General features: G+C 34.7%; 1 protein-coding gene across 4 annotated transcripts in view; it reads right to left on the bottom strand.

The window, feature by feature from the left end:
- The window catches only part of ATP11B (ATPase phospholipid transporting 11B (putative)), a 144,261-nt gene that overhangs the window by 81,454 nt on the left and 45,201 nt on the right, over positions 1–17,606 (bottom strand). For 3 of the 4 annotated variants that reach the window (XM_077161150.1, XM_077161149.1, XM_077161151.1), the window contains exons 8-12: positions 13,053–13,100; positions 10,966–11,030; positions 8,358–8,439; positions 5,003–5,153; positions 3,607–3,804 (exon numbers count right to left, since the gene is read on the bottom strand). In XM_077161150.1, coding sequence (XP_077017265.1) covers positions 3,607–3,804; positions 5,003–5,153; positions 8,358–8,439; positions 10,966–11,030; positions 13,053–13,100 — 544 coding nt within the window. Of the gene's footprint in view, positions 1–3,606; positions 3,805–5,002; positions 5,154–8,357; positions 8,440–10,965; positions 11,031–11,569; positions 12,720–13,052; positions 13,101–17,606 lie in introns of those variants that run through there. The other variant, XM_077161152.1, reaches the window with a different exon arrangement.

The raw sequence follows: 17,606 nt of genomic DNA, 5'->3' as shown, positions 1-17,606 counted from the left end.
GAACTGGGATAGAAAAGGTCAGAGGCAAACTGAAAAATAGTGTGATCAGATTTGTAAACTATATTTTTAGGTGATATATAATTACACAAAGTAATGTGACAAATTAATATTTAATATAAATTATTAAAGCCTCCAAAATATTAAATGCTACTAAAAATTAATGGATCAACTTCTGGGTAAACATGGCAGGGTGAGCACATGCAATTATCTCTGCTCCTCTTGAAACGTCACTGAAGTGAGAGTAAAGAAACTTTTTCAAAAAGGACAATAATGGCAGAAGAGAGAAGAGATCTGACCAAAACTTCCATTTGGAAGATGGAAAAGAGATGGATAAGTGGCAACTTAATTAGCACTGTTTGGAATCTGAAACCTAAGCAATGGGTTAATCCCATTTCCAGAAATACTCAGGAAATAGACACCAGGAATGCTGAATGTGGGGGTACACAATGGGGCTGAAAACAGTATTAGATGTATATTAGTTTGTAAGCTGCTGGAATGCAATATACCAGAGGCAGTATAGCTTTTAAAAAGGACATTTCTTAAGTTGGAATCTTACAGTTCTAATGAAAATGTCCAAATTAAGGCATCCAGAGAAAGATACTTTAACTCCAAAGAAAGGGCCAATGAAGTTCAGGGTTTCTTTCTCAGCTGGAAGGGCACATACTGTCTGCTAGCTTTCCCTCCTCGTTTCATAAGGCTTTCCCAGGGGCGTTTTTCTTCTGCATCTCTAAGAGTCTCTGGCTGTGTGGGCTCTGTTGGTTCTAAAGCTTCTTTCAAAATGGTTCCCTCTTAAAGGGCTCTAGTAAGCAACCTCACCTTGAATGGGTGGAGACACATCTCCATGGAAACCATCTAATCAAAAGTTACCACCCCACAATTGGGTGGATCATATCTCCGTGGAAACAATAAAAAAGATCCCACCCAGGGCGGTGCAACGGTGGCTCAGTGGCAGAATTTCCACCTGCCATACCAGAGACCCGGGTTCAATTCTCAGTGCCTGTCTATGCAAAGAAAAAAAAAAAAGATCCTACCCAGCAATACTGAATAAGGATTAAAGGACATGGCGTTTCTGGGGCACATAACAGCTTCAAACCAGCACAAGATGTATGAGGAGCTGTGTGAATCCTTAAATCCCTTTATAACTTGTAAACTTGAGATTGCCCCTCATCCATCAGAGCAATAGCTGGAAGGTTATTCCCTAAGGAGGCTGAACCATAAGTATCACTTGTACACTGCAGACAACTGAAAACAGAGATCAGTTAAATGCACTAAAAACAGAGGTTTCTACTGCTCAGCTCCAAGAACGATAAGCAGCAGAGATATTAACTGCTTATTTCTCTTTGGGGAAACTGTAGGAAGATCAAGATACTGACATACAGGGATACTCCAAAAACAGTTGCAGCAGCCAGCACACCTTAAGGACAAGACCACTGTATCAAGAGCTTCTAACATGCATTTAAGCATTTCAATTTCAAATCTGAAAGGTCAGCCAAGGATTAGCATTCATTTGAGGACTACAACTTACATAAAATGCAGAGTCTAAAATTAATTATAGTCAGTTCTACTATAACACTGCTTTGAAAGCAGTTTATTTCAATGCAATTGATACATAAGGGAACAATTTGAGCATAAGAGGAACTTTGTGTTAGGCTATGTATAATTTTGTCTATGAGAAACACTAGGTGAATTCATAAAACTGTACCCAAGTTGTATAGGAATATATGAAATGCACAAACCTCAGAAAGCTAACAGCTACCTCAGCTCCTCACGTATTAGGAACCATACCCATGCACATGTGGTCTTAGAACCTTCCTTGTGATTTCAGATAACCTTTCTTTCACCACTTCACAGTAACAGACAAACTGCAATCCTTCTGATATCCACTTCCACAAGCAAATGCCAGGGCTTCCTCAAGATAAAGTGCCATATTTATTGTAGTATTTATGTATTTTTTTTAACTCTTTGGCAAATGCTATTTTTATTAGGTTCCTGTTTTCTTTTTAATGTATTCTGGACAAAATTTTTGTGGTATGCTCCTAACCCCAGTTTTCTCCATAAGCTCTTTAAGCAATTCTGCATAGAGTAGTGATTTTTTAGGAACATGTACAATGCATTATGGCAGAACTGACTGTACTGAGAAGGAATTAGATAGAAGCAAATAGGAGGAAGCATAGAAAATGAAGGAAGCAGGTTACTTTAAATAAACTGTCACTAATATCCTCAGAGATGTAAGAGAATAGATTACATTCTAGAAATAGGAATGTGATAGAATTAAAAGACAATTCAGAGAATTCTAGAATATCAGAAATTAAATATACTATAGGAGAAATAAATAAAAAGTTAGGTACAAAGATAAAGTTAAGGAATGCTTCCAAAAGCAGAATATAGAAATGAACATAAGTGAATGAACATTGAAATTTTAGAGGTGGAGAATTACAGGATCAATACAGGTGATCTGATATCTAACTAATAACAATTTCAGGGAAAAAATTATTGAGAAAATAATACAAGAAAATTTCATATAATTGAAGGACACGTACTTCTAGTATGTAAGAGCAGTATACTGCCCAATGAAAGAAAAAAAGATACATCATCATGAAATTTCAGAACTCTCCCATAAAGAGAAAATTCTAAAAGCTTCCAGAAATAAAACAGATGACACATAACTGGGAATCAGAATAGTACTACGTTTCTCGGTAGCAACACAACATTAAAGGCAGGAAGAAGCAGTGATTTCCAACCTGGAATGCAATACACAATTAAATTATTAATCAAATGTGAAAAGAAATTTTTCAGATATGCAAAGTTTCAAAATATTTTCTTCTCATGCATCTCTTTTCAGGAAATTATTAGAAGATGTGACCCACTAAAATGAGAGGGTAAACCACTGGTGGGAAGACATGGGATCCAGGAAACAGACAATCCAAAACAGGACAGAGACAAAGACATTTCCAGGGTGATGGTAAAAGGAAATCCAGGGTGCCAGGTGAAAAGCAGGCTCAGAAATAAGAAGTCCAAATTGGAGCAGAAAGATGAATGTTTCCTAAAAAGCTGCTAAATACCTGATATGTTTGAACAGATGGGGAGAAGTTTCATATATTTATCAGAGAATAAATTTTTAGTATATGGAAGTAAGCAAATAAAAAAACAAAACAATTAACTTAGGGGAGGCAAAATATATAAGAAAGGAAATATAATTATAGTATTACAGGGGATTAGTGAATAATATAAATACGGTCAAGATAATATCAATAACAATATTTATTAAACCCCAAATTGTGATATAACAATATTAGGGGGACCCAAGGGGACAAAGAGTGCATGTGTCTGGGTGTGTGTGTGGGAGGACAGTAGCTTATATTCCATAGTAGATAACATCTAAAACTGAAAAATCAAGAAATAATAGTATATAGAAATGTAGTAGTAAATAATGGAAGGAATAGCTTAAGATTTTAAAAGTGGCAAATAAGAATTAGGGATGGAGCAAAGCTGGATTATGTTTTGCTATAACACTTGTAATATTTTCTGATTTTTTTAGTCTTTGTATATGCATTGTTTTGATAAAAATAACAAATTAGAAAAACAAAACCAAAGCATAATTTTCACCTGTCCAAGCTCTTCATTCAAATCTGAAGTATTGACTTGAGCTTTCTGATCTGATTCTTCATGATAGAGATCAAGATCCCAGCCAATAAAAAATGATCCAAGAAATTTCTGCATTTCAACAGTCACATATAAGGAAATTGGAATGATGAAATTATAGAGTACCAAAAAAGCAAGGAAGTCTGAAATAAATCTCAGAATCTAGAAAAAAAGAAAACATTGATAAAAAAAATGCATGAGAATTTCTTCAGCATTACTGGTAAAAATTATTAGAAAATTTAATGTTCAAATTAAAAAGACCACCAACTATATTCTCAGGCACAATAATCTCATACATTAAAGTTAATTAATTTAATTGTCTTTTTAATACTATAGTTCTTTTAGTTATTTTATTACTCATTAGAATCTTGATCAAAGTAAAGAGAGAGAAGATTAAATTCACATTATTTATTTTTTGAAAGTAATAAAAAGACTGGTGCAATTGAAACTACCTTTGGCAAAATTATAATCTCAAATGTATTTATCCATTTTACTCCCACCTTTCAAAATTACAAATAATTAAAAATTGACTGTAATTTTAAACATTATAAAATGACTCCTAGACTAAAATTGTTAGAAGTGAAAACTCAGATTACAGATTACACAGAAACAGCCCACTTCAATAGCACAGCAGCTCACATTCCAGCATGTATTTTGTAAAAGTAAAACATATAATTTTGAATGATTCTGAAAATACAACACTGTGATTTAATCTGCTTCATGGTGTCTTGAGATCCAAATTTGTCTTACAATATTTTAATCTTAAGTGAAATTTGGAAAACATTAATTTACCAAAAAAAAGTTATCTTGATAGTCTATATTTAATCAATTTAAAACTTTATATAGGGCAGTGCAATGGTGGTTCAGTGGCAGAATTCTCGCCTGTCATTCCAGAGACCGGGATTTGCTTCCCGGTGCCTACCCATGTAAAACAAAACAAAACAAAACAAAACAAACAAACAAAACTTTAAATAACATAATTTGCATATTATTTCATACTGTCAATAGACTGACAAAGATTCCTTGAATTATTCAAAGAAAATTGAAAATAACAGTCTTTGTTCATAAGTTATAGTAAATGGATTTTTTAAATGAAATTGTAGTATACAAATAGAATGCAAATACAAACTGATTTAAATTTTTGTGAACTCTTCAAGTCATGAGAATACAACTGCTCATGACCATAACTGCAGAAAGCACACCAATTCAAACATGCTGCTTACTCTGCATTTGGAATATCATTCATCGCACTTCAGTTTCAGTGGTTTCAGGAGATCACAGTGGTCCCTCACAGCAGAATTTACTACCAAGAATAAAGTTTTAAAGTTTCCTTTACAGAGTCAAGAGCACCATAAAATACCTTACTACTATTTCTCTGATGTTCTGTTTTTTGGTTATACCAAGGTTCATCCCATTTTTCTTCAGCTTGCCAAGAATATTTCAAAATTGTGCTGATGATGGCTTCAGAAATAAGGATTACTAGATAAATGATCAAAAAAGTATTCATTGACCTGAAGTGAAAAGAGAACATAAAACATATTTTATGCTAATATATTTATTTGCTTGGAAGTTAATACATGACATTAAATGGGATATTAAAATATATGAGGTGTTACGGTGACTATTTTAAAGGACAGTCTTTGTTTTCAAGAAACGACCATTCTCTTTCCCATAAGTAATTATTCTCAGATTTTTACATTTTTAAGACATCTAATTATAAGGATAGAAATAACTAACATTTGTAGAGCGCTAAAATCTTACAAAACTTCCATGACATCTATTCTCTAATCTTCATAAAAACAGATTATTATACTCTTTTTACTGATGAAGAGACTAAAACCTAAAAATTGTTTTGTAAATTTTCCAAGGTCACACAAGTCAGGAATTGACTTTACACTTCCTTTGCTCTTTACTAGCAGGCAAGCTTACTATTTTAAGTTTAAAAAACAATTACATTTTTGAAATAATTAAAGCAACTTCTTAACATGAAAATATTAAAAAATACACAAAGTAAACAGAATTAGTATAATGCAGCCCAAAGGTTTTGAGGAAAAATACAGGCTTTGTACACTTCTTAAAGACAGAAAAGCGCTTGGACTCATACTTTTTACCCTGAGGCCCTCCACAATTTAGCCTACTCTTAACCATGCAAGAATCTGATAAGCCAGGCAGGTTCTTCCCACTTAGGCTGTGCAAGAAGGAGAATGGGTGAGCAACTAAGGTGCAGGAAGGAAGGCATGTTCTTGGCTACCATGGGCAGGCACAGAGTGGAGCACTTCACCCAGAGCACCTCACCTACCTCCCCGACTCAGTTAGAACTCCTGGCTCCAAGGAATTAAATAACTGGCCCAAGTTATCATAGTTAATAAACAGAAGTTTAAATCTACATCTGTCAGATTCCAAATTCTGATCTTTTCCACTAAACTAATTATGTCTTCTTGTTAACTTCCGCTAGAATACCTGCCTTATTTCCATCTTCCTGTTTCTGCTTCTTTCCCACATCAGACCTATTATCCCTTCTGCCTAGATTATTAACCCTATTTTTCAAAGTTTAACTCAAAAGCCATCTTCCTGAAGTCAATCCTATATTTAACTTTCTCTTATTTAAATTTAAAACTAGTACCACAGCCCTTTATTATTATCTATTATCATTGTGTATTAGTTTTAACTTCCAACTTGATTCAAAACTCCAAAAGGAAAGGAATCATAGCTCAGGAAACCTAACACAAGAACATCACCATAAGAAACATTCCATCAATATATTTATATTGAGCTTTTTCAAGCAGAATTCAACCGACACCTTTAAAGCCCATCACCAGTTCGTAAATAAGACTTTCAGAGTTGAGACATGGTTCCTTATGAGAAGCCAGCATTTAATCTTACTGGGGCTCCCTTGTACACAATGTATTGCTTTTCTCTTGCAGCTTTCAGTTCTCTCTCCTTGTCCTTGGCACTCAATAGCTTGACTACTATGTGTATGGGCATCATCTTTTTCACATATGCCCTGCTTGGGGCTTGTTAGGTATGCTGAATGAGTATACTCAAATCTTTCATTAAATTTGGGAAGTTTTCTGCCATTATTTCTCTGATTATTCCTTCTGCCCCTTTCTCTCTTTCTCCTTCTGGGACTCCCACAATGCGTTTATTGGAATGCATGACAGTGTCCTATAGTTCTCTTAGGCTCTGTTCACATTTTTTTCATTCTTTTTTCTTTTTGTCCCTCAGCCTGAATCATTTCAATTGTCATGTCTTCAAGTTTATCGATCCTATCTTCTGCCACCCTATATCTGCTGCTGAAACCTTTCAGGGAATTTTTCATTTCAATTGTTGTGATCTTCAATTCCAGTATTTGTTCTTTTTTAAAATTTTTATCTCTTTACTGAGATATTCATATTACTCATGGACTGTTTTCCTGATATCCTTTAATCTGTTCTCTACCATTCTACTGTTACCCAATAGCATTTATTTATTATTATCTTTTGGTTGCTATCTCTCAAGTTTCTCATTTTTATCATGGTACTATATACACAACATATAATTTGCCATTTTAGCCATTTTTAAGTGTATGATTCAGTGGCATTACTTACATTTACAATGTTGTGCCATTATCCATTATCAAAACTCAATTACTCAAAACAGAAACTGTACTCATGAAGCAATAACTCCCCATTCTACCCATTCCCCAGCCTCTGATAACCTCTCTTCTACTTTCTGTCTCTATGAATTAGCTTATTCTAGATATTTCACATAAGTGGAATCATACAATATTTCTCTATGTATGGCTTCTTCATTTAGTTTTATGTTTTCACAGTTGATCCATGTTGCAGCATCATTCTTTTTATGACTGAATAATATTCTATTGTATGCATATACTATTTTGTTTATCCATTTATCTGCTGATGGACATGGGTTGTATCCATTTTTTGCCTATTTTGAATAATGCTGCCATGAACACTGATGTACAAATATCTGTCTGTCCCTGATTTCAATTTTATTTTATATGTACTTAGGAGTGGAATTGCTGGGTCATATGATAACTTGATGTTCAACTTTTGAGGGAACTGTCAAACTGCTTTCCATAGCAGTTGCACCATCATACATTCTCATTAGCAATGCATGAGGGTTCCAATTTTTCCACATCCTTGCATTTTCCTAATGACTAATGATATTGAGCATCTTTTCATGTGCTTATTGACAATCCGTATATCTTCTTTGAAGAAATTTCTATTTCAGTCCTTAGTCCATTTTTAAAGTGGGTTTACTTTTTTTATTGTTGGGTTGTAGGAAGGGGTTCTTTATATATTCTGGATTAAATTTTTGTCAAGATACATGATTTTCAAATATTTTCTCTCATTTTGTAAGTTGTCTTTCAATTTCTTGAAAATTTCCTTTGATACGCTGAAGTTTTAAATTTTGATACATCCAATTTATTATTTTTTTTCTTTTCTTGCGCATGGCTTTTAGTGTCATAAGTATTTATTTTTAAGTCATTTAGCACCTATTACACAAAGTCGTATGTATGCAAAATGTTTTAAATGTTACATGTATACAAAAATATTAGACTGTATCCCTATCCTCAAGGATATCACCTTTCATTTACTTGACATATATGTATATTTTTATACACACAAGCAATATTTTATACATTTTTAAATAATACATATATCCATAATTCTACTTATACGTAAATTAATGAAAATAGACAGTTTCCTTACTTTTCTACTGCAGATCGTTTCTGCGATTTGCTCTTGTAATTTAACGCCATCTTAGTTTCCATTCCAGTGTATACAGCAACACCTGCAAAACAAAATAAAACAAAATTATATTTTAAAAATAATCCTCTAATATATTTCACAAGAAAGACATGTACTCACTAGCATGAAAATAATTTTTTTTTAAATGTACTGTTTGACGGCTGCTATAGTTTGGCTTTACTTTAAGTCTTCTCAAAGTTTTTAAAAGGATTTCAAATCCAATTTGGGGGAACCCAATCACTTAAACTCTTAGATGAGAGAGGGTATAGGGGTTCTGTTCCTGAGATATCTGAATGAAAGAGATACTCTTTGAGTTGGAACTGACGGAAGGAAAGGATTTGGAAAAAAAAAGACAGCAAGGAAGTTCACTATAGGTGGATTAAATAGGGTTAACAAAGACAAAAATGGCAAAGTACTTCAGTTAGATGGAAACAGTGGACTGGGGTCAGAGTGTGAAAGGCCCTAAATCTGGAGTCTAGACTTCATTCCACAAGCACTAGAGAGATGATATGGAAGTCTGTCAGAGTAAATAAAGGAAGCTAATTTTAATGTTTGTGCCTATGTGAATGATTCTGAGGTAAATGACAATGACAATAATATGAAGACTAAAATTGGGGAATTAAGGAAATTAGGTATGACCACCCTTATAAAAAGCTTTGGAGTTAGACCTTGGTCTGAATGCCAGCTGCCACTTAATTTTCCCATATTTAAATGGGAAAAAATACCCCACAGAGTTATAGTGAGGTTTGGTTTAACAAATTAGCAAAGTACCTAGAAATAGGCCGATGTTTAGTATGTGTTCATTCCCATCCTTAAATAGTAAAATTTAAGAAGTAGTATGGTACTCATCATGACCTCTTCCTAAAGATTTGTCCTGGCATTTTTATCATCAACTTATTCATTAAAGACTTAGATAATAACGTAATTGAAAAAGGGGCTCAGAAATGACAGAAATGTGGGCAGTAGGCCAGAATGACACATGAGGGAGCAGTGGAACTGAGGCAGCCAAGAGAAGACAAAGCCATCACAAGGAATTCAATACATAACAGTGTGCAAAATCTGGACACCCCCAATTTAAAGTAAATAGGAAGGAAGGTGCTATTGCAGACAGATATGTGAAATACATATTAAACACAGTGCTATATGATAGGGTCTAAGAGCTCTAGGGTTTTCCCTGGAGTCTACCACTGGAATTATTTTTTAGTTGTGGCAAAATACACGTAACATAAAAATTACTATTTTAACCATTCCAAAGTGTACAATTCAATGGTATGTGGTACATCCCCAATGTCATGTAACCATTACCACCTCTAATTCCACAATGTTTTCATCACTCCAAAAGGAAACCCACATTCTCTCTTCTCCTAGTCCCTACAACCAACTAATCTGCTTTCTGTTTCTATCAGTTTACCTATTCGGGTTATGTCTTATAAATGGAATCATACAATATGTGACCTTGTATGTTTGGGCTTCTTTCACTCAACATATTTTCATAATTCATTCATGTTGTAACATACATCAATACCTCATTACTTTTTATGGCTGAATAATAGTCCATTAGATAGATACATCACATTTTGTTTATAGACAAGTAGGTTAGTTCCACCCTTTGTGAACAGTGCTGCTATGAATGTTTTGTACAAGTTTTTGTTTGAACATCTGCTTTCAAATCTTTTGGATCTATACCAAGGAGTGGAACTGCTTGGTCATATAATTCTATGTTAAACTTACTGAGGAACTCCAAACTTTTACACAGTGACTACCATTTTATATGAGGATTCCAATTCTTCCATATCCTTACCACACTTGCTGTTTTCTATGTATTTTTTTTTTTTAATATATGGGTTCCTTTTCAGAGAGCTTGGCACTGATTGATGAGATATAGTACAGATAATAGGAAAGAGGAGAATGAGGAACAGGACCTCAAAAGCTCTAGAAAGCCAATGAGTAACATAAGCCAGTCAGGATACAATGGGCCATTCCTGGAAAGGGAGGACCTAGCTGAGATAATGGTCATTATCAACTTCACAATTTACCTAGAGTTGACTCTGTGCATGCTGAATTAACTTAGACTTCAAGGCAAGAGCACGATTTATTCATCATTTTGATTCAGTCAATATGTTTCAACAGCACCAGGCACAGAGTCAGAATTCTATACATAATTATTGAATGAATTAATGCATAAATGAATGAGCCAACAGTTTTCTTAATCCAATCTAAGAATCATAATGGGATTATAGAGGTGGCTTCTTGAATCATGGTGCCAGATTATATTACTTCCTATGCACAATTACTAGAAGTATCAGAATTATCTTCTTAGAACTCAGCTTCACAAGTATCCACAAAGACAACATAAGAGGAATGTTCTAGTCTACTACTTAAAAACTAGGGTCAGAAATAAACAACCCAAAACTACAATAACAATCTTTGTAAGAAAATTATCACGATAGCATTTAATAAAGTAATAAATTATCCACCTAAAAGTGACAAATGCTGTCTTTTAAAAAAATACTTCATATAAAACATCGACATGAATCTTAAAATTAAAATTTTTTAAATATGTACAAACCAAAAATTTCTTTTGTGTTTTTTAATCTGGCTCCACGAAGTAAGAGACTCTCTGGCCCCAGAGGTCTAGAAGAAGAAAAAAATTACTAGATATTAATAAAAACAATTCAATTCTAAAATGGCATCTTCAGCAGAAAGCTTTTGAGCTATATATACAACACTGATTCTGTATCAGATCGAAATCCCAGCTATTATAAAACTGCCTACGCCAATCACATGGTTAGTTACTGTAATAAAAAATACTTATCTTAGCATATCAGTAACTTTAAGATTAGTGGCTGAGAAATAAGAATATGCCTGTGAATAAACTCACAAAGTCATCAGTTTCAAAATTCTTAAACATAAAATAAAATGGAAAATTAAGCAATGATATAAAATTTTTAGCAGACAATGCAATTTTTAAATTTTTGAGCAACATTAATAAACAGCTTTGGAAGTAAAAATACAGAATTAAAATCAATGTTAACATAAAATGAAGCATGATTTGTGTACAGATACATGAGTTCTAGACAGTTAAAATTAAGCTGGATTACAAAACATAACATATATAAAATGAGTTAGTGCTTTTTCTAGGCAAGACTGCACAGTATATATTGACTACTTGCATTGCGTATTTCTTGGAGCACTGGTCTTCTTGCTGTTTGAGTTTCTCTCCATAAAGGAGATATAAAACCAGAAGAATAACTAGAAAGGAAATTTTCATCTTCTAAGTGACAGCAAAATGATAAGGTTTTTTATGGATAAGTAAAAAGTCTTTTATTTTGTTGATATTCCTTATGCTTTTCTGAAACATACACACACAGTTATTCATATCTAAGAGAATCTGAACCAATTATAAGGGTGTCTGAAAACCCAAACACTGCCAAAAATGCAATGAACCATGTTTGGTCAGGTGCTTGGAACATGGTTAACAAGAATAGTTTTATCAGGTAGCCATATTTAGAGCACACTCTAAGGACACTGCAAAATTAATGGGGCAACTAACTACTCAAAAGCTATAAAATAGCTGTTTCATTAGGTGTTGGTTTCAAAAATGAACAGAAATACTTAAGAGCTCACATGAACATATAACATTGGGATATAGTGATAGAAGTTTCAGATTAAAACATAATTCATCAGTTCACTCAGATTGCTTCAGTAACAGAACATGGTTCAATAGTTAACCACTCAAGGGGTGAAGGAAACATAACAGATCTCCTTTACCAACTACAACCCTAATGAAATTCAGACCATGTATCCACATTTTCTACTATGTCACCACAGAATTAAAAATAAAACCAATCACAGCTATTCAGCAGGGGTCATGTTGATACAGAGTTTGTTAGGTTTCCAAGCTAATGTTTATAAAAATGGACCTGATGACATAATGATGCATGGCAATTTTGGTGGCTTGTCTTGAGGATTTCATTAGAAAATGCTCAACTTTTTATATTAGTGACTTTTATTGCAGGCAGCCAGTATAAACTGAACATGGTCCCAGAAAAGAGGTGGAATGCCAATTTGATCAGAAATTCAAGGGCTGGTGCCAAGATTGATTTTAAATTGGACTTTTGGTCATGAGTAACAATGTAGTCTCATCCTATCAGGACATTTCCGAAATGATCCAAAACCTTTCACTTAGGAACCAGCAATTAACCCTGAATATTGAGGGAAATAAAATAAAAAACCAACCAAAAGAGTAAGTAAGAGATTTTTGTTTGGCCACCTAATACTCTACTTTATGCTGAATGATTGTGAAGTAAATTTATTTGTTAAACATTATATAAAACATTTTGTATATAAGTGTTGTTGGTATAAATATGTATGGATACAAATAAAAACTGCTCTATTTCATTCTGTTACTATGAATATTATTATAAAAGAATATATAAGTTTACAAGTAATCTTACTAAACTATTTTGATATCATTTCATGGGATGTGGTTTATTCTCATTTGCCACTGCTACAAAACACAGTCTAGAAGGTAATGTTCTAGACTTTAAATAAATGCTTTCTCATGACATGCTTACTTACTTAATCTCTTTTTAATTAGATTTTAGTCCCTCACACAAATTGATAAAATAACAGATAATGCAAATTTTATCTTACCTTACAATTTCTTCCATTTGTTGAGTTATTATCATTCTTCCCATAAATCTATCAAAGAATTCACCATATTAGAAAAATAATATCACTCATGACATCAATGAGTAGAAAATTTTAGTCTTTAAGCTTTAAAACTTAATATTCTTGCCATTGCTACTTCAGCTATCAATGACATAAGGAATGAAAAATGTTTTCAAAATCACAATGCAAATATCACATTTTACTATTATTAGTCATGAGAATTTACGGGTTCTACACAAAGATCATGGTAATATTATTTAGCCATAATGAATGCTCACTGAATCCATTTGAGTTTACTAAATAAAGCTTCCCGTGACCTGAAGACATTGAAATCAGAGCATTCATTCATTCATTCATTCAACAAATATTCACTGAGCACTTACTATGTGTGTTAAGTGTAAGGGCAATATAACAAATAAAATTCAATCAGTAAACTGCAGAGCTTCTAAAACTAAATAGTCATAGTTACACTTCTGGTTGCCTGAAATCTGGAGTGGCTTGTTACGACAATTAGTTTTTTTGACAATTGGTTTTTATAGCCTGGTCTTTCTATTCCAACTTCCACCAATTCAAGTGTACAGTTCAACTGTATAATTACTCTTAATCTATGATGAGAAGTAAATTCCAAGTTGAAGCAAATTATAGAGAACTTTATGTTAATCATTTAACTGGGCAAAAAATATTAAGCATTCCCTTCCAAAAGTCCCCTATTATTACTCCCGTTTGTAGGCCATAGATCCTTTATCCCTTGGAAGCTTTGACTTCATTATTTCATGCTAATCTTTTACTTCTACTTCTTTCAGCACCTTTAACAATGAGAAGAACCGTTTTTTTGTCACTTTACTTACTGGAATTTTATGTGGTCCTGGTTCTAAGCCCAAAAAAAGTATCAATTTGGCTGGTATTTCCCTGGGATTCTTGCAGATATAATGCACAGTCAATCTATTGGTTTCTGAGAGCTAACTTTCAACAAGGGATCTTTTTCCCTTCTTTTTCTCCGTCCAGTTATCCTTGATTCTAAGATACTTCTAATATTTGTTCACATCAGCTCCATCCTGGATCAATTCATCTTCTATTCTCTTTAGCTCCTGCTGTAAATCCACATTTAGATTTTTTTCAAAGCGGAAATAGCTTTACTGTTCTCTTTTCTGACTATAAAAATCACATACACTCACACAACACATATTTTATAAACAATTCAGACTGAAAAAAGACATCAAAAAGGAAATACAATCATCAATAATCCCACCATGTAAATATAAATACTGTTAATAGTATGGGGCATGTTTTCTAGGATTCCTTCCATACACATATAGAGAGCTATGCATACACACACACACACACACACACACACACACACACACACACATACATGTATATGGTTTTTGTCTATGCATATATTTTTAAAACAAAAATGGAATCATACCATAAATACTTTTGGTAACATTTTCCCCCCATATAACACGTCCTGCCAAAAAGGTACAGTCTGACATCATCATTTTTCATAGCCACACATAGTACTGCACACTGATTAATTTGCACTTTATTTAAACAATTCACTAAAGTATGTTTTTTTTCCAATTTATATATCATCTAAACAATGTAGCCCTGAACAACCAACCCTGTAGACATATCCCTTCAGGTTTTCATTAAGATAAATCTCTAGGAGAAGAATTGCATTATTTCATTAGGATAACACGTAGAAATGGAAGTAGTGAGTGGGGTTTATTCCAGGCATGCACGTGTGGTTCAACACAGGAAAATCAATGTAATACACATATTAACAAATCAAAAGGGAAAAATCACATCATCATCTCGACTGATGCTAAAAAAGTCATCAAAATTCAGCATTCTTGTCTGATAAAAATACTTCAAAAAGTAGGAATTGAAGGAAACTTCATCAAAATAATAAAGAGCATATATGAGAAACCCACACCCAGCATTATACTCAATGGTAAGAGACTGAAAGCCTTCCACCTAAGATCAGGAATGAGGCAAGGATTCTACTCTCACCACTACTATTCAACGCTGTGCTAGAAGTTCTAACTAGAGCAATCAGATAAGAAAAAGAAACAAAAGGCAACCAAATCAGAAAGGAGGAAGTAAAAGTCCATTATTTGTAGATGCTATGATCCTATATTTGGAAAATCCCCAGAAATCTACAAAAAGTGACTTGTGCTAATAAACAAATTCACCAAACTAGTGGGATATAAGATTAATACACAAAAATCAAGAATATTCCTACACACCAGTAATGACCAAACCAAGGAGGCAATTAAGAAAAAAATTCCATTCACAACAGCAACTAAAAGAATCAAGTACCTAGAATAAACTTAACCAAGGAAGTAAAGAACCTGTGCACACATAATTAAAACACTGCTAAAAGAAATAAAAAAAGACCTAAGTAGGTGGAAATTCTGTGTTCGTGGTCAGGAAGGCTAAATGTCATTAAGAACCAATCAAAAGTCCAACAACTTACTTTGCAGACTTGGAAAAGCTAGCTATCAAATTTATTTGGGAGGAAAATGGGTATTGTAGCAAAAGACAGCCTAAAAAAGAAGATCGAAGTGGGAGGACTTACACTTCTGACTTTAAAGCATATTATAAAGCCATGGTGGTCAAAACACCATGGTACTGACACAAAGATAGACATATTGATCAATGGGATATCACATCAATACTAAGGTCAATTGATTTTTGACAAGGCCCTCAGATCTACTGAACTGGGACAGAATAGTCCTTTCAATACATGATGTTGGGAGAACTGGATATCCATATCCAAAGGAATGAAAGATGTCCTCTATATCACACCCTCTACAAAAATTAACTCAAAGTGGACTAAAGATCTAACTATAAGAACCAGTACCATAAAACCCTTAGGACAAAATATAGGGAAACATTTTCAAGATGGAGCAACAGAAAGTACTTCTTAGGCCTTACAACCAAAGCACAAGCAACAAAAGAAAAAAATAGATAAACGGGAACTCCTCAAGATTAAACACTTCTGTGTTTCAAAGGTTGTACACGTGTACAGGGCAGTGTGTTGGGGTATAGGAGTCAAGAGTTTGGTGCATAGATGCATGGGCACCTGGCGGGGAGGATGTGGCTGTGAGCAGGCGCAGGTCTTTGTGGCAGGGCCCTAAAGTGCTTGGGTCTAGGGTGCAGGCCCTAGTGTGTGCATGCACAGAGCTCAGTGCTTGCCCAGGGCTGGGGTGTGTTGTGGGGGTGCAAGTGTGTACGTGCAGGGATCTGAGAGTGCCTTACACTGATGCACAAGGGTACAGAGCTCAGGAGGGGGATAGGGGAGGTTGCCAATTGTTTGGGTTGGAGGCAAGTGTGAAGGTGAGTGCCCATAGCATGGATGCCCAGATGGCTGCCTGCACGTGGCAGGGAGGGGGAGATGGGGGTCAATGTGTGGGCTTGGATCCACGGATCTCAAGAGGGGCAGGATGAGACTGTGCACTCCTGTGGGAGAGGTGGGTGAGGCTGGGGCTGGCATGCTCATGCATAGGGTGGGGGTATGGGCCGGGAATGCAGCGGGTGAGGGTGGGGTGGTCGAGGTAGGGATGCCTGGAGCGCGGTAGGTGGGTGGGTAATGGAGTTCAGGTGTGTGGGATGTGGGGGAGTCGATGGTGGCAGGGCTAGGGGCGGGACACATGAGGGAGGTGTGGCCAAGGGCTGCAGCTTAGCGTCCTTCCTAGTCCGTCTCTCCCTATCCATGCACTCCTGACAGCTCTGGGCCTCTGTCTGAAAACAAACGCACTAGGCTATTTGCAGCAGTTGGCCGGCTCTGGTTCCCATGTATCTCAATCCTTCAGCTTTTGCAACCAGAGCCTCCCTATGTGGTGCAGAAGAATCCCCCAGGTCACTCAACACTGGCATCGCTATCCGAGTCGCCATTCCATTCTTTCTCTAGCTGTTCCCCTGCAGAAAGGATGAACTCAATCTGTTCTATTCTGCCATCTTCACAGAACTGAAAACATCATTTTTTTTTATTAATTAAAGAAAAAAAAAAGAAATTAACCCAACATTTAGAAATCATTCCATTCTACATATGCAATCAGTAATTCTTAACATCATCACATAGATGCATGATCATCATTTCTTAGTACATTTGCATCGATTTAGGAGAACTAGCAAAACAACAGAAAAAGATATAGAATGTTAATATAGAGAAAAAATAAAAATAATAATAATAGTACAAAAAAAAGACAAACAAACAAACAGACAGAAAAAAAAAACCTATATCTCAGATGCAGCTTCATTCAGGGTTTTAACATGATTACTTTACAATTAGGTGTTATTATGCTGTCCATTTTTGAGTTTTTGTATCTAGTCCTGTTGCACAGTCTATATCCCTTCAGCTCCAATTACCCAGTATCTTACCCTGTTTCTAACTTCTGCTGGACTTTGTTACCAATGACATATTCCAAGTTTATTCTCGAATGTCGGTTCACATCAGTGGGACCATACAGTATTTGTCCTTTAGTTTTTGGCTAGACTCACTCAGAATAATGTTCTCTAGGTCCATCCATG

This window comes from Tamandua tetradactyla, chromosome 5 (assembly GCF_023851605.1).
Source record: "Tamandua tetradactyla isolate mTamTet1 chromosome 5, mTamTet1.pri, whole genome shotgun sequence".
Lineage (NCBI taxonomy): Eukaryota > Metazoa > Chordata > Mammalia > Pilosa > Myrmecophagidae > Tamandua > Tamandua tetradactyla.
The sequence above is the reverse complement of the archived record's forward strand: the minus strand, read 5'-3'. Positions and strand labels throughout refer to the sequence as shown.